This window comes from Anser brachyrhynchus (genome assembly GCF_964034855.1).
Source record: "Anser brachyrhynchus genome assembly, chromosome: 1".
In the NCBI taxonomy this organism is placed as follows: Eukaryota; Metazoa; Chordata; class Aves; order Anseriformes; family Anatidae; genus Anser; species Anser brachyrhynchus.
Window position 1 is genome coordinate 103,137,805 of NC_137694.1, and position 27,491 is coordinate 103,165,295.

General features: G+C 51.1%; 4 protein-coding genes across 8 annotated transcripts in view; 3 read left to right on the plus strand and 1 right to left on the minus strand.

The window, feature by feature from the left end:
- PHB2 (prohibitin 2) overlaps positions 1 to 27,491 on the minus strand; it is a 171,761-nt gene that overhangs the window by 76,838 nt on the left and 67,432 nt on the right. The window lies entirely within an intron of this gene.
- USP5 (ubiquitin specific peptidase 5) lies at positions 85 to 13,388 on the plus strand. 2 transcript variants are annotated; one of them, XM_080553790.1, is made up of 20 exons: positions 85 to 237; positions 821 to 946; positions 1,281 to 1,347; positions 3,222 to 3,355; positions 3,676 to 3,821; positions 4,152 to 4,336; positions 4,898 to 4,992; positions 5,511 to 5,704; positions 5,870 to 5,941; positions 7,235 to 7,316; positions 7,508 to 7,633; positions 8,063 to 8,216; positions 8,616 to 8,790; positions 10,195 to 10,283; positions 10,497 to 10,688; positions 11,213 to 11,356; positions 11,515 to 11,660; positions 11,747 to 11,900; positions 12,546 to 12,630; positions 12,796 to 13,388. In XM_080553790.1, exons 1-20 carry the CDS (start codon positions 130 to 132, stop codon positions 12,887 to 12,889), a joined length of 2,568 nt encoding a protein of 855 aa, XP_080409916.1. In that variant the 5' UTR covers positions 85 to 129; the 3' UTR covers positions 12,890 to 13,388. The 2 variants fall into 2 exon arrangements, with proteins under 2 accessions (XP_080409916.1, XP_080409917.1); XM_080553791.1 differs by having other exon boundaries at positions 10,497 to 10,619.
- TPI1 (triosephosphate isomerase 1) lies at positions 13,449 to 16,532 on the plus strand. The gene is made up of 7 exons (XM_080554141.1): positions 13,449 to 13,785; positions 14,628 to 14,751; positions 14,846 to 14,930; positions 15,066 to 15,198; positions 15,428 to 15,513; positions 15,657 to 15,744; positions 15,947 to 16,532. Exons 1-7 carry the CDS (start codon positions 13,674 to 13,676, stop codon positions 16,063 to 16,065), a joined length of 747 nt encoding a protein of 248 aa, XP_080410267.1. The 5' UTR covers positions 13,449 to 13,673; the 3' UTR covers positions 16,066 to 16,532.
- On the plus strand, positions 18,915 to 27,458 carry LRRC23 (leucine rich repeat containing 23). 3 transcript variants are annotated; one of them, XM_080553952.1, is made up of 7 exons: positions 18,915 to 19,559; positions 20,124 to 20,236; positions 21,035 to 21,288; positions 21,385 to 21,512; positions 25,983 to 26,119; positions 26,634 to 26,856; positions 27,105 to 27,458. In XM_080553952.1, exons 2-7 carry the CDS (start codon positions 20,154 to 20,156, stop codon positions 27,141 to 27,143), a joined length of 864 nt encoding a protein of 287 aa, XP_080410078.1. In that variant the 5' UTR covers positions 18,915 to 19,559; positions 20,124 to 20,153; the 3' UTR covers positions 27,144 to 27,458. The 3 variants fall into 3 exon arrangements, with proteins under 3 accessions (XP_080410078.1, XP_080410076.1, XP_080410077.1); XM_080553950.1 differs by lacking the exon at positions 18,915 to 19,559 and adding an exon at positions 19,567 to 20,023; XM_080553951.1 differs by lacking the exon at positions 18,915 to 19,559 and adding an exon at positions 19,567 to 20,023 and having other exon boundaries at positions 25,989 to 26,119.

The window sequence follows — 27,491 nt, forward strand, 5'->3', positions numbered from 1 at the left end:
CGCTCCGCGCGAGGCCCCGCCCCCCGCCCGCCGGCCGCGCCCCCGCGCCCCGCCGGGATTGGCCGGAGCCGCGGCGGGCGCTCATTGGTTGGGGTGTGGCCGCGGGCGGGGCCGCAGTGAGCCGCTGTCATGGCGGAGCTGAGCGAGGCGCTGCTCTCGGTGCTGCCGTCCATCCGCGTGCCCAAGGCCGGCGACCGGGTCCACAAGGACGAGTGCGCCTTCTCCTTCGACACGCCGGTAAGCGCCCCCCGCGGCCGGCCCCCGCCGCTCGCCGGGCTCCCCTCCGCTCCGTCCCGCTCCCGGCCCACCCGGGCGGCGGGGGGGGTGCCGCCCGCGCGGGGCGCCACGGGACTTGTGGTCCCGCCGCGGGCGGGGCGCCGCGCGGCCGGGCGGCAAGCGGGGCGGCGCGGGACTACGACACCCAGCGTGCCCCGCGGCGAGCCCCTCCCGGCCGAGGCATGCCGGGAGCTGTAGTCCCCGGGCGGCGGCGGGCGTGGGCAGCCCGGCGGGTCCGGGCCCGGCCCCCGTCAGCGGGGAGCGGGCCGGGGTCGGGCCGGGCCGGGCCGGGGCCGCGCTCCCCCGGCGGGCTGGCGGCGTGCCGGGGCGCGGCGGGCGGGCGGCGAGCCGGTGCTGTGTCATTAAGATGGCAGTGGGCCCCGCGCCGGCCGTCCCCACCCCGCCGGCATCCCTGCCCCTCCCTCCGGCCGGGACCGGGGGCTCCGGGGCGTTACCGAGCGAATAACCAGCAGCGCTCCCGGGGGTGGCCGTCCCGACGTGCCTCGCCGCCTCCCCGCAGTTCCTCGGCTCTTCTGCCTTCCAGGAGTCGGATGGCGGCTTGTACATCTGCATGAACACCTTCCTGGGCTTCGGGAAGCAGTACGTGGAGAAGCACTACCAGAAAACGGGCCAGCGGGTCTACCTGCACCTCAAAAGAACACGTAAACCGGTAAAAAATAAATAAATAAATAAATAAATAAATAAAGTAAAAGTGGGGCGGTGGTACTGGAAAATAAAGTCAAACTTGTCTTGAAATTAAGACGTGGGATACGTCTCTGTCTTCAATCAGATATAACCAACACGTATAATCATTATCTTTTCCTGGTGAGTTGGGATTCACCGGGTCTTCAGCCCTACTTCTGTTGAATTGTTGCGTGGATTGCCCGAGCAATTTCTGCCTGGCCTCTTTCCGTCTTCACAGTAGCTTAACGTCAGTCCTTAAGGCTTGCCACAGCATGCCCGGCCCCCTAACTCTATATCCCTGTTTCTTTTCGATGAAATAGAAGGAAGAAGATGCTAATTCCAGTGCTGGGGACCCCCCAAGGAAAAAACCGACTCGCTTGGCTATAGGTAAGAAAGCGCTTGTGCGCCGTGTATTTCTTGTCCTTTCGGACCAGTCCTTTGGAGCTGTCTGGCCTCGTAGCAAGCCTCTTTTCCCTTTCCCCTTCTAGGCTGCTCGAAGCTAGCATCCCCAACTGAATTCAAACTTAATGCCCTCTAGTACGTCTTAGGTGGGCAGCTACTGCAGAACAGTTGTTGAGATTTTGCCCTGTGTTCAAAAATGCATCATGTTTTCTGTAGATAAACGTGTTTTGCCTTCTCTCGTAACTCTGTGTGCCTGACTCAGCTGGGGTGTGCACATCAGCCGCGTGGGGCTGTTGTTTAATACGCATGTATCCAGTGTGGGTCAGAAGTGAGTTTGAAAATAATGTGCAAGCTCGAAAAAAATAAGTTTGAAGTTTCTGATAGAAAAGGTATTTTTTAAACTTCTCAAAATTTGAACTAGTGTTGTTTGTATAGAAAGGGAAGAAATTACTGGCAAATGCTGTATTAACGTTTTTGGCTAGATAGTTCTTTGAAATACAAGGTTGGTACTGGAGGAAACAGATGAGGACTTTAAATACTAAAAGCAAGTCCCTTTTTGGAAGGACGGTGCTGATGTTCCATTACTCTTTTGCACCAGCTGAAAAAGCTGTCATGAGAATCAGTGAAGATGCTTCTTGTTTGGGGCAGTCTCGGCTGGTAATTTCTGAACCGTTACGGAGGTCTATAAAGCAGACGACAGGAACGTTCTTAGCAGTAACAGGTTCCTGGCCTGGTGGAGACTGACCACTAGAGGGAAATCCAGAACCTGTACCACGTCAGTCTTGCTTCTTGCTCACTTTTTCCCTAGCTGTGCCTTGCGTAGCAGCAGCCTGGTGGACTTCAGCAGTCTGTTTCACTTTCTTTAGAGTTCAGGATTTGTGTGATATGCAGAAGGATTGTGTGTTGCTTTACTCGATGAAGTGATGACAGGAGATCTCTCTGGGATGTGCTGAAGAGGCGCAGAAATGGATTATTTGCATGTGTTGTTGTGTTATGCCGGTGATTTTTCAGGTATTCCTAAAGTCATTCAGGCTTGCAGCATCTGCATCCAAGCGTGGCAGTTTGTGCATAGTCTAAACATTATAGATAGGGAGAGTTGCAAGAGAAATTGTTTTTTGATTTTTTTTATATCGTTTTGCAAGAGTTTTTTGTTGTTGTTTTGTTTTTTGTTTGTTTGTTTTGTTTTATTGTGAGTACCTACATAAATCAGAGACTGTGCCCTCCATTGCGAATGTAACTTTTTGGTGACTCTTGACAACTGGCAAATAAGCTGTTGTGTATAGAACCTCCATTTTTGTTGCAATCTCTGGAAAGCACGGCTAGGTGGGCAAGAGAAAATACTAGCACTGTGCCTTTCCTAAGACTTTTTCTGTAATTCTGCGTGTTCTGCTCCCAAGAGAACCCCTGGTTCTCCTTGTTTGAGGTCAGGGCGTTGAACTGTCCTTTCTGGAAGAGACAAGAAGCAGAGCCAGGCTCCTTAAGGATGCTGATAGGCTAGACCTTCACGCGGGGTTAGAAGGTGATCTCTTTGTGCGTGTCTCCGTTCATCATCTTGGGTGTACTGTGAAGGATGAACAGGTCTTTTTTTTCTGGTTGTAGGCAGGGTCTGGAGTTTCCTTCTAAGTGTCTGTAAAAACAGCTGGTAAAAGCAAGCCCATTGTCACTAGGCTTCTATTTGCTTCTGTAAAATCCACACCTATGGCAGCAATTTTATGATCCAGACACGGAAGACAGGTTGTGGATCACTGATCTAGCGTTTTGCCTTAGTCATGGTGCCTTACTTCACGTAAGCCATGGGCAAAGGAGCCTTGCAAGCTATTTGGTTCTACCCGTTACCACAACGTTTTTTCTTCCTGTAGGTGTAGAAGGTGGATTTGACATCACAGAGGAAAAGTTTGAATATGATGAAGATGTAAAAATAGTTATTTTACCAGAGCATTTGGATATTCCCCGTGATGGGCTGGAGGGACTCCCTGACATGGTCAGAGACAGGGTACGTTTGGGTGAAGGGCTGTGTTTTCTGTCGGTGGGGAGGAAACGCACCACTATGGTGAAAGAACTGCTGCCCTGTAAAAGTGATCCTGCGGAGCTGCTGTGAAGTCTCGGTCTGGAGTAAGCAGGATTACTCAACGCTTTTATAAAGCACTTAAGCAGTGCTTTATAGTGCAGAGTCCTGGTCTATGGCGAGGCTCCTGAACACTGCCTTTCTGCAACTGACGTGTAGGTCTGAGCCTAAACGTGGAGTTCTGTGGCACTGGAAGCTTCTTTTTTTGCGCCCTTCACTTTTTTTTCCCCCCACTATTCTAATTCTAGATTGCCAGTGCGGTGGAGGCCATCCTGACAGCAGATTCAGCCTCACGGAAGCAGGAGGTGCAGGCTTGGGATGGGGAGGTTCGACGTATTTCCAAACACGCTTTTTCCCTGCACCAGCTTCAGAATGATGTCCGCATCCCACCATGGTGAGCGTAGTACTGAAAGCAGCTGTACTGCTCTGTAACCCAGATCCACCCTGATCACCACCTTCTCCTGTCCTAGAACTGCAGCAGAAGATGGGATTTCTTTTGTGAGGCCTTGCCCTGTGTCTGAATGTGCCTCGTCATAGTAAATTCAGGGGAAGGGGCAAACTAAGGTATTTCAGGACATTCGGTGTTCTGAAGTAAAAGAGAAATGAGATCACAGAAACCTTTGCTTATGCTCTGGTATAAGTGGGTAGTAGCGGAGAGGGCTTGGGAGGCAGAACCCAAAGGTTTTCACCCTAACAGCTCTTTTCCTCCGTTTCTTGTCAACAGTGGCTGGAAGTGCAGCAAGTGTGACATGAGGGAGAACCTGTGGCTGAACATGACCGATGGAGCCATCCTTTGTGGTCGGCGCTATTTCGATGGCAGTGGTGGCAACAATCACGCGGTCGAACATTACCGGGAAACTGGCTACCCACTGGCTGTGAAACTGGGAACAATTACTCCTGATGGGGCTGGTGAGAAGGGGGATCCAGTGAGGGTTATAGATGCCAGGCGCCACTCAGGCTGACTGTGGGCTCTGACAAGGCAAGTAAGGGAGGATTTCCAGGTACCAGGCTGGTATTGCCTGTGTTATGACCGGGAAGGTTTAACTTTCCCACTCTGACCTGCTTCCTGTGGCAGGCAAAGAACCAGCAGATAAAACCTTGCCTTCCTCTTTCCCTCCCTTGTACTCTGAAGGATTTTAGAACAGTTTCCAGATTGCTTGGTGGGGTGGGATTTGCCTAAATTTATCAAAGGATTTTGTGTCGAAAACCTGAGTAGAGAGTAGCATAGTAACCCACTTTCCTTACTTCAGGCATACGTGTAACTCTATATCTTGATCAATGAGAAAGTTGTTTGTCTTGTCACGTGTTTTGGAGGAATTTCAGTATTCACTCTGTTGGCTACTCTCCTGAAAAAAAAGAGAGAGGAAAATCCAACTGCTCACTCTGTCAAATCTCCCAGTTCTCTTCATCCAGAGTGAATTTTAGATCGCAGGCCGTAAATCTTTCCTTTTCCTTTGTGTTCCTGCACAGACGTCTACTCCTACGATGAGGATGACATGGTGTTGGATCCCAACCTGGCAGAACACCTTGCTCACTTTGGGATTGACATGCTCAAGATGCAGAAGGTGAGGGGGAGTTCCTGTGTAGGCCCAGAGGGGGAGAGAAGCAAGTCTAAGATTTCATAGCTGGATCCCAGCTTTCTGTAGCCATGCAGAACCATTCCTGATGAGGAAACTCTTTTTTTATCAGGTAGAGAGTTGACTGGTCTGCCTCTGTTCTTCCACTGCCTTTTTTGCCTTTCTTCCATGTCTCTGAGGTTTATTTCCTTGTGGTTCTGTGTCAGTACTCTAGGCAGGAAGGTGCCCAGGCTCCTAGCTTTGCTCCTTATATTTAGTGTTGGTGTGTGATTTCCATGCCCCTTTTTAGAGGATAGTTCAGATTTCTCTTATGTTTCTTAGCATTCCTCCTTCCATCCCAGATATTCAAATATTTTAAAAGAATTATTATATCTTCCTCCTCTTCTAATTTAATCAAACAGGATTAATTCAACCCTTAATGTTTCTCTACTGTATTGCCCTTTTCATACCTCAGATGTTCACTTGAGTCTTCATTGAGATTTTTTTCCCGTTCTTCCCCTCCACAGACAGACAAGACAATGACAGAACTGGAAATAGACATGAATCAACGCATTGGGGAGTGGGAGCTCATCCAGGAGTCTGGTGTGCAGCTCAAGCCCCTCTTTGGGCCTGGGTACACTGGTATCCGTAACCTGGGCAACAGTTGCTACCTCAATTCTGTGATGCAGGTGCTGTTCAGTATCCCAGACTTCCAGAGAAAGTAAGTGAGCTTAATCTCTTCTCGTTTCCACTGGCCTGGGATCCCCTGGGATCAGTACAGAAGTCTCCTAGAGCTGTGAGCTTCTGTTGCAGGAGTCAGACTCAGAACTGTGTCTTTACTAGATGAATCCGTGCGTCCTTCAGATTGCTCTGTTTTGTTTTGCAGGTATGTGGACAAGCTGGAGAAGATATTCCAAAGCGCACCGTCGGACCCCACACAGGACTTCAGCACACAAGTGTACGTAGACTTTTGGTGGGAGAAGGAAGGCCGAGGCTGCCTGGGTGCGTCTCCTCTGCTTTGCTGCAGGTTTCTCCCTCAAGCCTTGCCTCTTTGTTTCCACGTCCATCCCCAGACACGCTGATCCTCAGCGATCAATAAGGATCTATGCCAAGAAAGTTCTGCTGATAGCCCTAGATGGGGAGAGCAGGGTTTACCTCAGTGCTCATGAGAGGCTCTTAAATGTAGTATGTGGAAAATGCAGTACCATTTGTTACCACGGGGGGATTTCTGGTAGGCATATTCAATCTGCGTAACAGCAAAAAAATTGCTTGCTTTCTGCAATGGAGGGACAAGAGCAAAGAAATACATAGATTTAGAAAAATTCTCCCTCAGTGGATAACTTACATATGCTTAAGGAGGCTTCCTGCAAGAGATCTTGTGCAGGCAATAGTAGGAGAATGCACAGAAGAAGGAACACAGCATTTCAGAGGGTGTTTCATTTTAAATACATGGATTCTCTCCTACATCTGCTCTAAAACAGCAAAGCAGTATGTGGAGGTTTGGGATGGAGGAGTGGAAGGTGGCATTTGTGGAAGAGAGTCCAGAGGTAAGGGAAGATCCTAAATTTGGACAGTCTGGGGTGAGGTGTTCGGTTAGGAGGGAATTGAGAAAGAGCCAGAAAGATTTTTTTCCTGGGCAAAGGGATGAATTGGTAGGGTTTGGTTCCAGACAAGTGGCAACCGTGATGGGGAAGAATTGGAGTGAGGTGGAATAAGAGGAGGGTCTGGGCGTAGGAGGAAATCAATTGAACGTTACTGTTGTCCGCTAAGTGCCTCATGCAGTTATTCTTAACCTTTCCCTCGGGAAAATGTGATCAGTCTGCTCACAGCAATGCTATTTCTGGCTCAGGCAATTTCAGTGTGCCCTGTTGTCTCCTGTGCAGCCTGTAAGATACACTGCTACTTTACCCATGTCAGGCTGCAGAATCGTGTGGCTGTTACACGGCTGCTGTAGGGCTCAGCACTGGCAGCCCTTCTGTGGGGAAAAGGAAGCTGTTCCTTTATCCCCACGGTGCAAACAATAGCTGAGTTTCATGCCCAGAAGTCCTACTAACTTTCCAGTGGGTGATGTCTCATGGAACCAGAGAGAGCAGACCAAGACAAGACAATCTTGGCCGGTGCAGCCGGGAAAGCTGATTTCTGTGACATGGACAGTCACGTCGGTGTTAAAGCTGGATGGGTTGTTGTGGCTCCTGGAGTGTGAGGGATCGAAGAATGCAGGTTGGTGCTAACAGTGACTTCATCATTCCAGAGCCAAACTGGGTCACGGGCTGCTGTCTGGGGAGTATTCAAAGCCGGTTTCTGCAGAAGGGGAACAGCAGCCTGACCAGAAGGTGAGACCTGGGTGCGGTACCCGCACGATGTGTGTGACGGGGAGGAGGGAGAACCATTTCTGAAGACATGTCGTGGGGCTTGTGCCAGGGCCCTGTCACTTGAAGAGCATGGCTAAGAGTAGAGTGTTGCGTGCCACGACACGTGCTTGGCAAATTATGACCGCCTTCCTCTTCCACCTTGTTCTTTGCAGGGTGTGCAAAATGGCATTGCTCCACGCATGTTTAAGTCCCTCATCGGAAAGGGACACCCAGAGTTTTCCACTAACCGACAGCAGGACGCCCAGGAGTTCTTTCTGCACTTCATCAACATGGTGGAGGTAACGGTCGAGTTTGTATCTGTAGTTTTGGAAAAGCCTGGCTTTGTCTTCCTGCTGGAAGAGGGGGGTGAGATATGGAGGCGAGAAGGTGGCATTTGGAGCAGAGAGAGGGAGAGGACACAGGGAAAAGGAGGCAGGTAGCACCTGTGGGAGAAGAAGGAGATGTTTAGCCAGATTTTCTGGGCTGATTCCCAAGAAATTCCTCCAAGCAATGGCATAGCTGGAGATGCAAATTGTTGTGTTTAGGAGCCAGAATGGTATTTGTTCCTGGGGTACAGAAAATGGCTTTAGTTTGCTGTCTTTTCCAGTGGACTGGATAAAGAAATGAATGCTCTTTAGCTGTGTCCTGCATGGAACTGCTGCTGCTGTAGATAATTATTCCTACCATTCCAATGTTACATCTACCCTTCTGACCTCTCCCTTGTTCAGAGGAACTGCCGCAGCTCGGAGAACCCCAATGAGGTCTTTCGTTTTCTGGTGGAGGAAAAGCTGAAGTGCCTGGCCACAGAAAAGGTGAAATATACGCAGCGTGTGGACTATATCATGCAGCTACCTGTGCCCATGGATGCTGCACTCAACAAAGGTCAGTAATGTGCTGAGGCCAGAATAGTAGCAAACATTATGGTCGGATATCGTACATTTCTTACAGAACTCCTTAAATGGGAAAGGGACTTCCTCAAGGTATTGCTTTGCCACTTCTGAAGCCAGATCCTTCACCTGCTTTTGTGGGATTGGGCTGATTTCTGCAGAGGTGGTATGACACAGTGACGGCCCTTTAGAGCCTTTCCCTCCTACACTTCAGGGTGGCCTATGATTTAACAGCAAAGTTGCAGAGCAGTGCTCACTAGGAGATGTTGTCAACTCTGTGCTGCGTTCTTTAGGACGTGTATTTGTAGGCCTATTCTGCCTCTGGGTGTAGCTTATACCAGTTATTTTGTTAGTACCTAGAGGTGGTCCTTGATTCCTGTGCCTTATTCTCTAGATGAACTACTGGAATACGAGGAGAAGAAGCGGCAGGCAGAGGAGGAGAAGCAGCCACTGCCTGAGCTGGTGCGAGCCAAGGTGCCTTTCAGCTCCTGCCTAGAGGCCTATGGAGCTCCAGAACAGGTGGATGATTTCTGGAGCACAGCCTTGCAGGCCAAGTCTGTGGCTCTCAAGTGAGTGTGCGTGTATGTGTGTGTATAACTAGCTAGGCTATGGCAAACTGGCTACATCTTTGGGAACTTCTTTGCATTGTTTGAGGAAGGAGCATTACCCAGGGTTTGCGGTCTTCCAGCTCCTGTATCCGTAGAACACTGAAACAGAAGCGAACCAGTTCAGCAGTGCTGGAGTGTTTGCCCTGGAAGGATTACAGTGGGCACAACAGCAGCGCTAGTGAAATGCTTACCAGCAGATTTCAGTTGCTGACGGGCTACAAAAACAGATTGATATTCCAGAAAATTGGCAGCTTTTATTCTTAGTTCAGAATTTAGCTTTAAAATCAGTACAGGGTGTGGCAGCACCAGCCCTGCGTGGTCTCCAAACTCTCTCTAAGGGAAGTTTTTAGCTGGTAAAGTTTGAGCAAAACACTGGGTATAGCGGACACCTGAGTTATTTTAAAGGATGCTAACTTCAATGCTAATAGCAGGGCTTAAAATACAGCTTTAATTTGCCTTGCTGTCAGCAGCACGTGCAGTAGTGCAAAAGTCTAACTTTACAGACTTAAGCAGCTTCCTTCTGTGATGCTACTGACTGTTCTTCTGCAATGAAAGAGTAGTCCTGAAAGAATCCAGTAAATCCATAGAATGGAATGTGTTTTTATAGCAATTATACTACTATTAAGCAATAGCTACTAAAAATGAACAGTCAGTAAAACGGTCACTTTGAAAAATAACATTGTTTTGCTTTTAAATAGTGAATTGTGTTCACACGCTTTGTAAGAATTACATTCTTATGGATACCATTGCTTAAGTTAATTTTACAATGTTACGATTATTCCCTGATAATAAGTATCTGTTTCTCTTATGATTGTTTCTCCCTTCACAAACGTTCTCCTCTGTTTCAGAGATGCCAAACACCCTTTCCCTTAAATTGTCTAACTAAATAACATTCGATCAAATTCAGTCATTGTTAGCTTAAAATTTGCTGCTTCCACTTCATATCTGAAGAAGCACTCTTGCACTTGAAAGCTTGTCACTTTTTGCAGCTTTACCTGTCGGTCTAATAAAAGATGTTATTTCCACTGCGTTCCTTAAGGATTAGACTTTAATTATTTTAATTAATACTAAAATCTGAGGAAGCTTGTAAAATGCAGGGTTGAGAGATAGAGAACATACTATTTTTTCCTTATTCCCCAAGATTTTGTAAATGCTTCATTCCATCTCATTTGGTCAGAGCATCTGCTTTAGAAATTGCTTTGTGTTTGAGGAGCTGTAAGCTCATCATAGGAGAGCTGCGCAGTTCTGTTTCTCTCTGCCTTCGGACAGGCCTCCACCCCACTCACTGATTTCTTGAACCAACTAGATGTCCTCAATCAGTGCTGACAAAGTGTAAAAACTAGCTGTGATGTTAATCTCTTTCAGAACAACACGGTTCGCCTCTTTCCCAGATTATTTGGTGATCCAGATCAAGAAATTCACTTTTGGTCTGGATTGGGTGCCCAAAAAGCTTGGTAAGAAGGACAAGAAGTACAGAGCACATAAGGTATTGGGTGTCAGATATGGGTATTGTGGTTGGTACTGCAAAAAGGGAAGTAACTGTCCCAAAAGGAGGTTCAGGCTAGCATGTTGTATCCCCAGCAGGGTAGACTTACCCTTCTAGATCTCCCAATGGAGTCTTTTGTTTCTGGCCTTATAGGCAGGCTGAGCAGCACTGTGTCTTGCAGATGTCTCCATTGAAATGCCAGAGGAGCTGGATATCTCTGCACTGCAGGGAACAGGGCTGCAAGATGGAGAGGAAGAAATGCCAGACATCGCGCCCCCACTGGTGACACCAGACGAGCCCAAAGGTAGCCTGGGGTTCTATGGCAACGAGGACGACGACTCCTTCTGCTCCCCTCACTTCTCCTCTCCGACATGTTAGTGATTCTCCTCCTCTTTTCCTGATGCCTGACTCGTTTCCTTGCTCTCCTTGTCTTGTCTCCAATCCTAGCGGTTTCCACTTGCTCAGACTTTCCCTGTCCCTCTGTCAGCGAATGCCGGCTGCCTCCCTTGCATGCCTGTTATGCAAGGGAGTTTGTTCATTCCTGTACTGTGGAAGATTGGGATGTGGCATGTCTAGTGCATTAGAGGGGGCAGAGCTGAGGTTTAATTGGCAGAGGTATTCTGTTTTCACAAAACACAGCACAGGGTAGGGCTTGAAGGCTAGGGAAGAGCCTGTGCTGCTGAGTTCATGCGATGAATCCCTTTGTTCCCTGGATTACCTGCGAGTGAGCCTGCACTTTTGAAGAAGAAAGTTTGCAAAGGATGAGGAGAGCAGAGCCAGAACTCGTGTGAAACAAAGCCAGGAAATGATGGCTTGGGGGACTGTATGGGACTGCACAAAATGAAGCAGGCAGGACTTGGGTGGGAGTGGGTGGCTCTAATCTCTGTCTTCCCACAGCCCCCATGCTGGATGAGTCAGTGATCATACAGCTAGTGGAGATGGGCTTTCCCATGGACGCCTGCCGCAAAGCCGTGTATTACACGGGGAACAGTGGGGTCGAGGCTGCCATGAACTGGGTCATGTCACACATGGACGATCCAGGTATGAGACCACGTGGCCACGTCAAAGCCTATGGCATCTGGGTCATTGTACTTCCTGACCCACTTCAGCAGTGGAAATCTCAAGTAGTTTGAACCTCAGACTGCCTCCCTTTTGGAGGGATCTAACCGCTCTGAGCTGTGTTCTGTTTTCTGCTGCAGACTTTGCCAACCCATTAGTTCTCCCGGGATCCAGTGGACCAGGGTCAACTATTGCTTGTCCAGACCCTCCTTCAGAAGACAGTGTGGCCACCATTGTCTCAATGGGCTTCTCCCGGGACCAGGCTATGAAAGCGCTTAGAGCAACGGTGAGAGTCACGGGTGACATCAGAGTGAAATGATGTTCTCAGGAACAGGCATCTGCAAGCTCACAGTCTTTGCCTTTGCCTTCCAGAACAACAGCCTGGAGCGTGCTGTGGATTGGATCTTTAGTCACATTGATGACCTCGATGCGGAAGCTGCTATGGATATCTCAGAGGGACGCTCAGCAGCAGACTCCATCTCTGAATCTGTCCCTGTTGGTCCTAAAGTGCGCGATGGGCCTGGAAGTGAGTTCCAAGCAGTAGGAATGTCGATTTTGGGATGCAAACTCAGCATGGCCTTATCCTCCCTAATTAATGCAGTAAATCCATAGGTTTTAGCAGCAGCCGCTCCCATAGACTGGGCTGGTTACTTAGGTGGTGGGAGCTGAACAGAACAGAAGGATGGCAAATGTAGGGCTGAAACCCTTTAGGCCAGGCATTACCTAGAAGCTGGGAAGAAAGAGGCAAAGGAAGAGCCATCAAGTGAAAGATGGTGCTTCTTTCTCCCCATCTTATCTAGAGGCCTTTCTGATCCTCAGGCTTCTGTTTTAAAAGCAAGTTCCAGTCCATTTGCAGAATCAATCCCAGTGTTGCATGGCAGCTGGACACCACAGGGAGGTGGAATCCTCACCATTACCCATCCAACATACCTGAGCCAAATAAACACTTTGAAGGGAGAAGGCTGAATGGAAGTTGCCTTCTCCTATTTCCCTCCATGTTTGGCCTTGAGACCAAACTCTCACAGTCACACTTGGCAGTGTCCCATTTTTAAGACCCACGAGAGCTTCCTTCAGGTCTCACACATCAGGAATTCTCTAGAGAGAGGGTTTTTGAGGGTGTGAAGCCTTTCCTCTTTCTCTGATAACTCCTGTTTTCCCTCTTCCTGTCAAGAATATCAGCTGTTTGCCTTCATCAGCCACATGGGCACTTCGACTATGTGCGGCCACTACGTTTGTCACATCAAGAAAGATGGCAGGTAAGAGGGATTTTGACAGCATAAGGGGACTTTGTGGTAAAGCTTTATTTCAGTCATTGTCCTGTGCTGTTTCTTCCGAAGGCTTGGGGGGAAGCGAGCAGGGACTCGCATGGCATCTTTGCCACGCAACAGCATCCCTGAGCTCCCCCCTTCTGCCTGTTGCAGGTGGGTGATCTACAACGACCAGAAAGTCTGTGCTTCTGAGAAGCCCCCCAAGGATCTGGGCTACATCTACTTCTACCAGCGGATTCCCAGCTAGAACATCCTCTCGCTGCGTGCGGAGGGGGGAAAGCGGGCTGAAGGCAGAGGGGGGCAGCAGTGGGGGCGGTGAGGATAAGAGCAGGGTCCATCTCCTCTTACCCCACTCTTCCCTTCATGCTCACCCCATGGAGACAAAGGCGGAAACGAGTTCCCTGACTGGGGGCCGGAGCCCCCGGGGACGTGAGTGAAGGGGGTTGGGAGGGAGGGGGGGTGGGAAAAATAATCAGTTTCTGTAGGAAATGCCCTCACTGTCCCCACCCTGTGACACACAGCCCTCGTGCTTTGCTGCTTGGTGGGACGACGCCACCTCCTCGCTGTCTGAAGGGGGAAAGGGGGAATTGTGTGTGCGTGCGGCTTGTACCGGGGGGGGGGGGTTCGGTTCCTCCCGCCTGCCCTCCCTGACGGGGCGAGCAGCGCGGGAGGCAACCGGGGCCGCGAGTAGCGTGCCCTGCACATGCCAAAATACACGAGGGACGAAATAAAAGCCGAAATAACGCCCCGTTGCTTGCCGCCTCGCTCTGTGTGCGGTGTGGCGACGAGACCCCGCGCGGCGTGAGGGGACGCTGAGGGGCTCCCTGCCCCTCCCCCCCCCCCCACCAACGGCCTCGGCGCGCGCCGCCCTCAGCCCGCCGCGCCGCGGTGGGGGGCGTGGCTTCGGGCAGGGGGCGTGGCTTCGGCCGCCGCCGGGCTATAAAAGGGGCCGCCGCGGGCCGCGCGCCGCCACTGACCTTCGGCTGTGACCGGTGCCGGTTGCCGCCCGCCCGCCGCCTCCTCCTCCCGCCATGGCGCCCAGGAAGTTCTTCGTGGGGGGCAACTGGAAGATGAACGGCGACAAGAAGAGCCTGGGCGAGCTGATCCACACGCTGAACGGCGCCAAGCTCTCGGCCGACACCGGTGAGGGCGCGGCCGCACGTCGCGCACGTACCGCGCGGCAGCCCCGGCACGGCCCGGCCCGGCTGCGGGAAATGTCAGAGGGCGGCGGGGGGGCCTAAATATAAACGTAAATATAACCGCGCTAAAAATACCGCGACACCGGATCCCGGGCGCTGAAGGGCAGCGCAGCCCCTCCGGTACCGCGGGCGGCGGGGGGGAGCCGGGCCCCGGCCTCCTGGGCGGGCTCGGGCTCGGGCTCGGGCCTCCTTCCCCGGCCTCCCCCGGGGCTCCCTCACGGCGCTGAGGCGGCCCCGTCCCCGCGGGCCTTTGGCCGCCCGTAGCCCCGTCCCCACCGCTATCGCTCCTGGAGGCGCCCCCCTGCCCCGCGAAGGGGCGCAGGGTGCAGCGTCTCAGCTGGGGTCGCTCAGGCTGTGCCACCAGACCGTGCTGCTTGCCCTGCCTCGATCCCGGCCCGGTTATAATCCCAGGTGTAACCCGATGCTGCCCTTTTCTCCCCCGGTTCAGCACAGCCTCCGCAGCGGGGCAGGATTCTTGCCCGGTTTCTTGGTTGGGCTGTTTCCAAGGGACCCTGCGTGAACCGGCTGAGGGGCCTGCCTCTCTGCCTGATCTCACCTATCTGGCTGCTGGAAAGGGTTTCCTCTGCTGTCGAGGCATCGGATAGCAGAGATATTCCTGCTTTCTGATGCTGCAGCAGGTCCCCCAAATGTCACGCATGCTGAGCCTTCCCGGCAGAGGGTAGGGAAGGAAATGATGACCTCTTAGGGCTGGTCTTCAGGCCCAGGGGTTGGGTGCGGTTTCTGCCCCAGTTCTTCTTGAAAGTGACCTTTTTCTCTGCCTTCCAGAGGTGGTTTGTGGAGCCCCTTCAATCTACCTTGACTTTGCCCGTCAGAAGCTTGATGCAAAGATTGGAGTTGCAGCACAGAACTGTTATAAGGTGCCAAAGGGTGCTTTCACAGGAGAGATTAGGTGAGCCCAAAGAGAAGTGCAAAGCCAGCGTGGCTCTGCAAAGTTTGTTGCCTCCAGAGATGTGAGTTAATACTCTCATATCCTTTCTCCTCAGCCCAGCAATGATCAAAGATATCGGAGCTGCATGGGTGATTCTGGGTCACTCAGAGCGAAGGCATGTTTTTGGGGAGTCTGATGAGGTGAGAGACCATTGGATGGAGAGATGGTACAGATCAGATATGCCTGTGAAGGCTGGAGGGATGAGCAGTTTGTGGGAAAGACAGGAACAGGACTAGGTGTGACTGTCACTTGCCTTATTTCTCTTCCATTCCCAGCTGATCGGGCAGAAGGTGGCTCATGCTCTAGCTGAGGGCCTTGGTGTCATTGCCTGCATTGGAGAGAAGCTGGATGAGAGAGAAGCTGGCATAACAGAGAAAGTGGTTTTTGAACAGACCAAGGCTATTGCTGGTAAGGGAAGAAATTCGCTATTTTGCGTGTGTCCGAAGGGAAAAATGCCCATTATGGCCTTAACTGCCTGTTCCTGGCCTTTCTGGAAGGCTTGCAGATACGTTGCTGTGAGTGTTCACACAGTAATGGTCATGTTAATAGAAGGTCTGCATGTTCCAGAAAGCTTTCCAGGTCTGCCCTTCCCACCATGAAGTACTGTGCTTGCTTACACCTTCTCCTTTCTCCCCAGATAACGTGAAGGACTGGAGTAAAGTGGTTCTTGCCTATGAGCCGGTTTGGGCTATTGGAACTGGTAAAACTGCAACCCCCCAACAGGTATGAGCAGGGGAAAGGTGGCTGACAAAATGGCTGACCGACCCTTCCTGTTCCAGAGATCCTGCCTGAAGATGGAACAAGACCGTTCTGTCTGTATGCAAAATGGTCCAGTCCTCAGTGGGACTCTTTCTGTTCCATTGCAGGCTCAGGAAGTTCATGAGAAGCTGAGGGGGTGGCTTAAAAGCCATGTGTCTGATGCTGTTGCTCAATCAACTAGGATCATCTATGGAGGTAAATGAGTCTGAAGCCCCTTTCCAGTGCAGGAAGCACTTAGATTCTCTGCTTATTGCTGCAGTTGTACAGCACTGCTCTGCTAATGAGGAAATAGGAGACTGGCAGAGCATGAAGCAGTAACTGTTACAGCTTCAGGCTGCCTACATCTGTTAAAAATACTGTTCTCTGCTCATCTCTTAAAATACTGTTTCCTCCTTAGGTTCAGTCACTGGCAGCAACTGTAAGGAGCTGGCCTCTCAGCATGACGTGGATGGCTTTCTTGTTGGCGGAGCTTCTCTCAAGCCAGAGTTTGTGGATATTATCAACGCAAAACACTGAAGCGCAGCCAATGAGGAGCAGTCCCTTAACGGTTAAAAGCAAGAAACAGAAGCAAGAAGGGACCTTTCATTGCACATGTCTAAGTACAGAGGCCTCTTCTGAGGCTTTCCCCCCCAACCACGGTCATTGTTCTAGCTGTGCTGCTAACCCCCACCACCTTGTTGGAGTCCTGTTAGTGTGAGCCTGTCTCAGCAGTGTCTCAACAGTCTCTGAATTGGCAAAATCCTTGGTTTTCTGTTGAGCTTTTAGAGCTCACAGTCAACTTGGCCATTGCCTCCCCCTTTGTCTGCAGTGCTACAGGTAGAGATGGCCACTAGTACTGGGGGAGGAAGAAGGATCCACCATGTTCTGCATCCTTCAGGCCCATCAGCAAGGGGCCTGGTAGCTTAGACCTTTGTGAGACACCTTACCTCACCTATGTCCCATATTGAACAATAAATGAAAGGGAAACTAAAAAAAAAAAAAAAGTGTCTTGGATCTTATTTGGAAGTGATTAAGGACAAGGCGTGTACAGAACTAGCATACTCACTTCTGGTGAGCTCTCACTCCTGGCCTCTCTAGCTGGCTGCAAGAGAGTAACATGGCTTGGGTTTTCTGTCTTGTTTGTGGGTTGTTGTGGTTGGTGGTTTGGGTTTTCTTTGTTAAATTGCTCCAATAGGCATTGCACAGGTTCAACCTGTGCTTTGTCATTATAGCTCTTGCTTAGAGCATGCCCCAAAGCACCTTTCGTCTTTCCCATTGCAGCTCTCTTCTGGGTCCGTGGTGCTTTGTGTGCGTCTATTCCTGCAGGTGCCGGAGCACCCGGCTGTCCCACCAGTGAGCTGATCTTTCCAGGCAGGCCTGGTAAAGTGCTGGTTTTGAGCCTCTCTGCCTGTGGGAACTGGTAATTGACTGCTGCCTGTTACATGTGGAGCAGAGCAGCTCCCTCTTCACATGGGAAATTTTTAGGCCGTGTGCTGGGGCTTTGCTTACAGCCACGTGGTGGGAGATAGGAAAGCCAGACTAGAGCTAGGAGCTTTTTAGGTAGTGCAAAGGGCAATGAAAATGGAAGTGCATCACGAGGAGGAGCTTAACTGAGGCGGTACATCATTGGGCATCTGCAGGCAATGCACTGTTATACAGCAGGCATGCGGAAGGGGGACTCGGTTAATGCATGTCTGAGAGATCCTCTCCCACCTCCTGCTTTCCATTCTGCAGTACTTCTTGTGGTCCTGGCACGTTCCTCCCCTCGCGCTCACGCTGTTGGAGCGCGTTGCCCTGCCAGCAGTGAATGAAAAGCAGGGGGTGAGGGTGGTCCGAGCCTGAGCAGGTAAGGGACAGAGGAGGAGAACATCCGAGGAGCTCTGCCATGCTGCAGGTCCCCCGTAGCTGCTGCAGCCCGGCCTGGCTCTGGGGATGGATGCGGCGGTCCCCGTGCTGCGGCCGGTCCCGGAGCGCCCCCCGGTGCCCGGCTTCTGTCCGGGACAGCCCGCCCGGCGGGGACGGGAGCAGCAGGCAGAAGAGCACGTTTCAAAGGAAGGAAAAAAAAAATCTTGAAATCTCTGCGGCTTCTGCAAACAAAGCGCTTCTGAGAGGCTGTTGGGGCATGGCCTCAGTTTGGCCCTGCCACAATTAGAGCGGTGGTGACTTGCAGGGACATGGAGTGTGCCCGAAGGCTGCCAGCAGCCGGCGTGCAGGGGCACTTGCAGGACGAGCCTCAGGCTGCGGCTCCGCTGTCAGCTCTGCTGCTGCCCAACCCTGCCTGAAGAGCAGCTCGGCAAGAGCCCAGGAAAGTGACCTACATAGACGAAACAGATGGGAGCTGAGCATCGCTCTCGCTGTTTTCAGGAGAATACAGACGCACAGAAACATTTAATGAGGAATAAAGTCATGGACAATAATCTCTGCATCAGCAGCGATCTCTGTTTTCTTCTTTTTGCATGCTTTCTGGCAGAAAGGGCCACAACTCTGTCAAGTGGAAATACCGCCAGATCCTCACTGAGAATTGTAGTAGCTGGATCTTAAACATGATGCTGCTGTGGAAAGTGTACTGTGCCAGATGTGACAGCCCAAAGGAGGCAGCCACAGCTCCGCACCCTCAGCTCCAGCCGGGGGCCAGGCTGAGCTTTCATTCCCAGTAGGCACAAGCACAAACACACCTGTACATCATGTATGTGCATACATATGTGGATGGCCACACCAGTGACTCAGACAGACAGAGCACTTGCATGAACCCAGACAGTGCTGGCAGCCTTGTCCCATGCCCCTCTGGCTGAACAGGACAGACGTCCTCTAGCAAACTACAAATAGCCAGGGTACTATTCTGTCTCCCCCTCCTGCTATCGTCTCTCTGTGCTCCTTTCTTGGTATGCAGAGGAGCTTTTACCACTTAACCTAACAGTTGCCTCCTTACCGATCAGTATAGTTTGGGATTTTTTTTTTTTTTTTGTATAGCCTGAATAAAAATTCTGTTTTAATGATTTCAGTTTCCTTGTATAATTTGTCTTGTCTAAAAAAGGTCTTTGGTCATCTGGAAACAAGACAACTAAACCATATCTTGCTATTGTAAGACTCGCATAAAACGTGTGCGTATAGACACACATTACTTCTTCCAGTCCATTCTTCCACATAAAGGAGAGAGGAATGGGAAGAAAAGCATGTCATTGCTTTTCTTCCTGCGCTGACTCTAAGAATTCTCTGAAGGGCTCCCTAAAGCTCCTGGAAAACAAAAGCAACAGCTAGAAAGCTTTCAGTATGGTGGGTTGTTTTTGCAGGAGATATAATGGTTTAAAAAAAAAAAAACACCACATAATGTGTGGGTTAATGACCAGGGAGTGAATGCAGGTGAGGGAAAGAGATGGGCACTGGGGAGTCAAGCAGCTACAGGAAGGGATGAGGCAGGGGACACCGGTGGTGGCTTGCTCATGGTCCTGAGCATGGGAGGAGCGCTCTGCAGCAGGAACGGCAGCTGACGCACGAGCTGCAGGAGCCTGAGACGCTCGTGCCTGACAGTCATGTGTTGGCCACACGAGCAGCACACGCTGAGCAGCAGAGCCAGCGTGGCACCGACCCTGCAGGGACTTTACCCAGAGCCTGCGAGGGGACAAAGTGCAGGAAGGGAGTAGGGCCTTGGCCTTTGGTATTCGCTGCAAAACACGGGCAGCCGTCAGCTGCGGGCAGAGCTCCTGGCTCTGGGGGTGCAGCGCTCGCTCCCCAGCCCCACAGCCTTGCAGGTGCTCACCCAGGGGGTGAGCGTCACACACCGCAACCCTGAGGCTGGCCCTGTTTGGAGCAGGGGGCTGGACGAGTGGCCTCTGGTGGTCCCTTCCCACCGAAACTATCCTTCGATTCCCTGAATGCGCTCCTATGAGCTGTGCATGTCGCCGAGCTAGGAAGGGCCGGGAGCGCTGGGGAGTATAGAGGGGGATCGCGAAGTGATTCCGGAGAAGCCTGAGGCGTGCCCTGTGCTTTCCAAATGGGATTCACTACTGAAAACGACAGGGCGCTGCGGTTAGGTGCGGCGAGCCTCGGGAATCAGGCGGGAGGGCTGTTAGCAGACGGGTGGCGAGGGAAGGAGCCATCGGTAGCTCGCATCGCCCAGCGGGGCACAGCAGCGCTCTGCGTGCAGCTGCGGGAAGCGGGGCGCGGATTCCAGGGTGCGCTCGCCAGGACCCTGGGTGGAAAATACGGGAAAACCGGGGAAAATACGGGAAAATCGGGGCCGAGGCCCGGCGCTGCCGGTCAGCACGGTTGCTATGGCGGAGGCGCCGGGCCCGCCCCCGGCTCCCATGGCAGCGCAGCGGCCGCCGCTCGGCGCAGGGGGTCCCGGTGCGGCCTCGCCTCCTCCGGGTGGGAAGCGGGGGCCGTGAGGATGGAGGAGGAGGAGCTGAGCGAGGAGGAGCACCTCCGTCAGGAGGAGGAGGAGGAGGAGGAGGAGGAGGAGGAGGAGGCGCTGTCGGAGCAGGAGGAGGAAGAGCAGGTGAGGGAGGCCCCGCGCTGGAGCCGGCGGGGGCAGCCGGCCTCGCCTCGCCTCCGCTGGCCGCCATTTACCGGTGTTTGCGCTGTGCTCTGTCCCCCAGGCGCTGGTCCCGTGCCCCCTGACCGAGGAGATGCTGCAGGAGGGCCTCTCCCTCCTCTGCAAAACCGGCAACGGCCTGGCGCACGCCTACGTCAAGTTTGAAGCCAAGTATAAGTGAGTGCACGACGCGCCGTGGGAGGAGAAGTCCTCCTCCCCGCGCCGCCGTGCAGCCACAGGCCATCAGTGACTGGCCTCGAGCAGCGGGAGCGTTTCCAGGGCATGTTCACCACGCTGCCCTGCTTCCAGCCTGCGCTTGTTCCACATTCAGCCCCGAGCCTCCACCACAGCCAGACACACTGGTGTCTGTGTCCCCACAGAGTGAGAGGAGCCCATCCGTTGCTCTACACTGTGGTCTCTATGGGCTCCAGAGCAGGGCACCCTCTCCGTAGACACTTTAAGAAATATCCACTCCAGATAACTGCTAAACTTTAAAATACGCACTTGTAAGTACAGTGCCATGATGGCTTTGGGGCAGTTTGGAGCCTCAGCCCCATCCAAATAACCCTAGAGCTAACAGACCTCAGTAAGACCAGCCCTATAGGTGACTAGACTGGCTTTTTCCCACTAGGAAAGTCCTTACTCGCAGTCCTTGGTGTTGCCACTGCTGTCTTAACAGACCCATCCCCCAGGCTTATCCTCTTTTCTGCTCTGGTTCTTCCCTCTCCTGACAGCTACAGTTCAATGGGAAGAAGTACTCCCTGTGCCAGGAGCACAGGTCCACTCCTTGGCATTCAGCCTTGTTTACAGCATATCTGGCCTGTCCCTATTGCCTGCCTTTTTCCTCCTTCAGGCAAGGCTTCCTAGGACAGCAGGGAAGTGGGAGAGGAGGAAGCCTTCCTTCCCAGTGTGGTGAGGAGCTGGCAGCAGGGGGGGAATATGAGAGGTGTTTTATTCACATCCTCTCTCCCATAGGGACTTGACAGACATCAGCCTCCTTGAATGCTTCATTCACCTGCGGTATGTGGATTTGTCAGAGAACAAGCTGCAAGATTTGTCTCCACTGAGCAGCCTAACCCACCTGCTTTGGCTGAAGGTGGATGGGAATCTGCTTACCAGTGCCCGCATGCAGGAACTGCCTTACCTCCAGATCATCAGCTTTGCTCACAACCACATCAAGGATATGGAAGGCATTACTCACCCCTGCTTAGCCAACCTCAGCCTTAAAGGTGATACAGACCACCTCTCTTTACTCTTGTGCACATAGGAAGCTCACTTTGAGTGGGATTAACTCTCGCATTGTTTCTTCCTCCTCTGGCACTCAGGAAATAAAATCCGGACAGCACTGGGCCTGAGTCAAGCGCTGTTCAGCCTGCATAACCTGGAGCTGCGAGGAAACAAGCTAGAGAGCACAGCAGGGTTCAATCTTCCCAAGCTCAAGAACCTCTATCTGGTAAGGGATCAGCTAGCTTGGGAAATGGGAGTGAGATGCCGCAAAGCCTGGCAAATTCAGGCAGTGGGAGGAGGGGAGACACTGTCCCGTTCAAAGCAGCATAATTTACATGCTAGCCCATTCAGTTCTGTCTTCACAGCCTGAGAGGAACAGAGTTCAGAGAGCTACAGAAACAAATGTCTCTCCTTTTGGGTAGATCCTTCTATTATGTCTGCTCAAACAGTGCAAAAGAAGTAGCAACTGACCAGTAATTGCTCTGCAGAGAGCAGGGAAGTTAGCAATGTTCAGTGCATTGCGTTCTTCCTTCTCAGCCACCTAAGGGACAGCAGTATTCTCCTCCTGGCAGTGTTAGGCAAGGTCACACTCCGCTTGTTGCAGGACCTCAGAGGTCAGTGGTGTGCTCCGGGTGGCACAGGGGGAGGTGATGCTTCTTTCTCCTCTGTGATGGGGCTAATCAAATATGAGTTTAACAACAGCACAGTGATATGATTCACATATATCTTCAGCTGCCAGAAAAGAAACCGATTAAACATCACAGTGAAACTAAGATAGAAGAAGCAATTTCCTTATATCATAAACAATTGCCTCAGGGAACGTTTAATCCTAGAGACACAAGTGAAGCAAGTATGTTAGCTTACTCCCATATATCACACAGTACTACAACTTGCAAAGTCTGGATTGGTATCCTGAGTCATTACCTCTGAAAAAGCAATTAAAGATGATTAAGGTTTTCAAAAGCTACAGGGTTTTGTTTCTTCAGTACTCCCTGACAGAAAGCACGGAGGAGATTGCTTGCTGAGATTGCCTTCTATTTTCTGGTGAAAAACTAGATCTCAGGACTACAGGTGCTGGAAGAAGGGATGAAGTGGATAAGTCACTAGACACAATATACAATTTCTAAGTAAAACCAGTCACTTTAGTGGGTGATTGGAGGGAAGGAAAAGCAGCATCTATATTTAAAGAAAGTTCCTGACATGGCTGAGGAATTCCTGAGCTACACATCTGAAGCAGGCAAACTGCAAGACATGATTATTAAAACTAGAAAAAACGACTAATGTCTCAGGAGTCTTGTGGGCCTGAATTTGTCTCCCATGTCCACCTGCTTACTAAACTGTTTTGGAGAGGGATCTTTTCCAGTAGTGCTTTGCTTCCTGTCTAAAGATTTTGGTATTACTAGAGCCATAGGTAGATGAAGCTGATGCCGCAAGGACAGGATTCAAGGCATCCATCCGTTAGGAATTCAAAGGTCAATTTAAAGGAACTAAATCAAATCTGGTTAATGTATGACACAGTTACCAAAGAAATTTAGCATTCACAAAGTTCTACCCACTGTCTGGAAAACCAGGAGCTGATTATGTACCATATGGCGCTTCAAACCGCATCAGCTTCAAGATCACTGCTGTCAGTAGGGCTGTGTTACTTCCTCTTCATTGTCCGGCAGTGGTGACAAAGACTGGCTACAGCAAGGTCGGGGTACGCAAGAAGTGGAGAGGGAGTCTTGGGGAACATATTATAATAGCTTTCCGTATGAAATGGAGCCATCACATCTATGTGAGGAACTGGTATATTAGGTGAGGTGATGACGTGATCGTTTAATTAAAGGTGTCATTTGTAATGTTCTTTGATTTAAGAAACAAAAGGGGAAAAATCCATTCTGCGTTGTCCTGTTAGTGCTTGCAGGGCCAAAGCCTTTAAAACTGTTCACACTGATGTAATGGAGAAAGCCAGAGTGACAGCAGGTTGCTGTTCATTTCACAGACCAGTGGTCTGTGAGCTCCCCACGCTAATTCCCACACACACTCCTGATTTCCTCTGAAGTGGAATTTACAAATCCATCCTGGCTTTTTTAATTTGTTCACACTACCTTCACTAAATTTCAGTCTTTCCTTCTTTTCTCATCAAATTATCCTCTTTACTTGGCCCAGCAGGTCCAGAGTCTCCCTTGTCCAATTTCCACTGAAGTCCTCCTTTTCCACAAAATGTCGTTTCACAAAGTGACCCTGTCCCGAACTGTTCTCCTACCCCACCAGTTCAGACTGTGCCCCTTTTATTAAAATTGGGCTTGCACTATATCACTGCCTGGGTATGGAAAAGGAACAGAGCACAGTGACACTGTTGTGGTTTAGCCCAGCAGGCAGATAAGCACCACACAGCTGTCCACTCACTCCCCCTCTCAGTGGGACTGGGGGAGAAAATTTTGAGAAAAAGATAAAAACTTGTGGGCTGAGATAAAGATGAAAGGGAAGGGAAGGGAAGGGAAGGGAAGGGAAGGGAAGGGAAGGGAAGGGAAGGGAAGGGAAGGGAAGGGAAGGGAAGGGAAGGGAAGGGAAGGGAAGGAAAAAGGGAAGGGAAGGAAAAAGGGAAGGGAAGGGAAGGGAAGGAAAAAGGGAAGGAAAAAGGGAAGGGAAGGGAAGGGAAGGGAAGGGAAGGGAAGGGAAGGGAAGGGAAGGGAAGGGAAGGGAAGGGAAGGGAAGGGAAGGGAAGGGAAGGGAAGGGAAGGGAAGGGAAGGGAAGGGAAGGGAAGGGAAGGGAAGGGAAGGAAAAAGGGAAGGAAAAAGGGAAGGGAAGGGAAGGGAAGGGAAGGGAAGGGAAGGGAAGGGAAGGGAAGGGAAGGGAAGGGAAGGGAAGGGAAGGGAAGGGAAGGGAAGGGAAGGGAAGGGAAGGGAAGGGAAGGGAAGGGAAGGGAAGGGAAGGGAAGGGAAGGGAAGGGAAGGGAAGGGAAGGGAAGGGAAGGGAAGGGAAGGGAAGGGAAGGGAAGGGAAGGGAAGGGAAGGGAAGGGAAGGGAAGGGAAGGAAAGGAAAGGAAAGGAAAGGAAAGGAAAGGAAAGGAAAGGAGTGATGCAATTGCTCACCGCCCCCTGACCAATGCCCAGCCAGACCCCAAGAAACAGTGTGTTCCCCCCTCATCTCCCCCCAGTTTTATTGTTGAGCTTGACATCACGTGGTATGGAATATCCCCGTGGCCAGTTTGGGCCAACTATCCTGGCTGTGTCCCTGCTTCTTGTGCACCCCCAGCTCCTCATTAGCAGGGCAGTATGAGAAGTTAAAAAGTCCGTGACTCCGCAAGCACTGCTCAGCAACAACCAAAACATCAGTGTGTTATCAATATTATTTTCCTCCTAAATCCTAAACATGGCACCATTCCAGCCAATATGGAGAAAAATAACTCTCCCAACACAGGTGATAGCTCTCTCCGTCTCCTGTTCGTGTATCTGCATCCTTAGAGACTACAGCCCTAAACCACAATTGCAAGTGAAGTCTGCTCAGCTCTGGGCTGGAGTATGTGGCGGGGATGATGTAATTGCCAAGGATTTCCCAAATTTGGCTGCACAACACCATGAGCATCCTGATCCAGCTTTGATGCTAGCACTGCTGTTGGCCCGGGGTTGGGCAGGAGGCCTCTAGTGGTCTTTTCCAGCCAAAAATGTGCTGTGAAACTATTGCTGAAATTAAGAACTTTGTGCTTCCCTATCTCATAAAACAGATCACAGTGAAGTGAATGAAATCAATGATGGGGAATTTTAAACTGATAAGGCAAATTCTTCCTGCCATAAAATTGTCAGATTTGTTGCAAGAAGCTGTTCTTTTGGACAGCTAATAAATTTTATACTAAGAAACACTTAAATCAACCAACAACCCCTAGATCCCTGCAGCCTCTGCCAGGATCATGCAGCCTGCTTCTCGTTCTAGAGGATTAGAAGGGGAGACTTCTTGGCAGAAGATTTCTCCCATAAGAGAAGCAGCTGACATTGGAAGATCCCTGGACTACATGGACTGTGTGACTGAGAGGGGCTGGTGATTCATGCCTTAAATACATTTGTGCTATGCTCAGGTCCTTGCTTTCCACACAGTTGCTCAGGGGCTCACATCAGGCACTGCCATGGATGTTGTGCTGGCAGTAGAGTAGGTGACCCAGTAGTACATGCCCTGGTAAATCTGAATCATGGCACGTCTCTACCAGCATAGAGGCTGTGTTGGAGAAAAAAGTCTCATCTGGCACGTTTTTTGTCTCAGTCACCAGGTGATGGTACGGGAAACTCTTTTTCAGCAAACTTGGTCCCTGAACCTGAATGCTTAGACCTCATTCAAGCAAGGCCCTGAGCAACCTCACATAGCCTTGGAGTTAGCCTGGTTCTAAGCAAGGTATTAGATAGAGACCTCCAGAGGTCCCTTCCCATCTAACTTTCTGTGAGTCTAACAGGCATCAAAGATCCTAAACAGAGGTGCAAGCCTAGAGCTGCAGTCACATTCTCAAGGTATTTCATCCTCTATCTCTAAAATTTCCAGTGCAGTTTTTGTAGCCTTCTTTCCTCCTTTGTTATGTACGTGTGACACCCAGCTTCAGAGAAGGCTGCTTAGGAGTGGTAGGGAGTCTGAAGGGTAGAAAGAGCTTGACAGACCAGAAATAACTGCTGTTCCCTCTCCTGTGTGCTCTTCTTTTTCCTGCTGTCTTCCTGTCTCCCTGCTGAGGCCCAGAACGCCATCAGGAGCCTTGAGGGCCTTGAGGCGCTGGAGCAGCTGACAACTCTGCACCTGCGTGACAACCAGCTTGAAACCCTGGATGGATTCTGTAGCAGCATGAAGTGCCTGCAGTACCTCAATCTACGGTGGGTCCTCCTTGCTTCGTGTCGGGACTAGAGACCCCTTCATCAGGCTGTACTCCCATTTAGGTCGCTAGGATTTTCTGTTTTCTCTGGAAGTTGAATGGGTTGAACTTTACAGCCTTTAACTAGCTCAGCTATCTAGCGCTGTAACAGCCAGGGCTTCTTCAAGCTTCTCAGAAAAGCTCTACCTCTCCAGTCACTCCCAGATCCCACATCATACTTTTCCTTCGCGTACTGGCCCTGACCACAAGTGCCCTTTACTTCCAGGCATTTGCTATAAAGGGAAATGGCAACATCAGACAATTCAACGGGCTGTTCGAGCACAGAGAAATCCAGAGGAGATGTTGGTTTTGTCCCCCACTTTGGGGAGCTCCAGACAGATCTAGATCTTAGATCACAGGTCAATGGTCTGTCATGCTGCTAAGTTTTGCTTTGTCTTGTCAGCTTACTGCTCTGAGGGGTCCTTTTGACTTACTTACGTGTATCTCTACTGCACACTGTGCTCCCTTTTCTAAAGGAACAATGGGATCAGCACCTTCCAGGAAGTGGCAAAACTGCAGGTACTCCCCATGCTGCAGGCGCTGGTGCTGTTGGACAATCCATGCTCTGATGAACCCAATTACCGGCTGGAGGTCCTGGTCCTGCTGCCACGCCTGGAACGCCTCGACAAGGAATTGTTTGAGCAAGATGAGCGTGCAGAGGCAAATGAAATCCGTCAGAAAAGGCAGGAAGAGGAAAAGGTAAGAACAGCACAGGGCAGGGGGTGGGGAGTAAGAAGTATGTAAAGACAGAGGATCAGGCATGCTGATAAGCCCCTCCTCCTCTAGATTACGTGATGAAAGGGCTGAGGGAGGTCAGTCCCAAGGGCAGAGGAGCCTGCAATAGATTGGGCTTCACAACCTGCTTGCCATTCCTGGCCCCAATAGCACAAGTGAGAGGTGAAAGGGGAAAAGAAGCCAGGCGTTTAACATCTTCTTTCCTTTTTCAGGAAACGGAGGGGTCTCTCCAGGGTGATATGACTGAGTGACCCCGGGTTTTAATACCTGTTTCCTGTGAAGATTTGGAGATGCCTATCCCCATGTGTGGCTGGCAAAGCAAGAGCTGCAGGCGTCAGAGCTACCTTCACCTCATTTTGCCCCTGGCGAAGGGAGGAGGGTTACCCACCCTGCTCCTGGGTGCTGCCCTAAGTTACTGCAGTGTTTCTGCAGTCACTGCACGCATATATGCGAAGCAGGCCCAAGAGGGAAAAGGGGAAAGGGGAGAGTTACAAGTTGTGTGGTTTGATTTATGGCTCCAAAAATCCTACAAGATTTTCTGATTTGAATAAAAACAATTAATGAGACTGGAGTGTCTGGAATTGTTTATCCTGCCCACC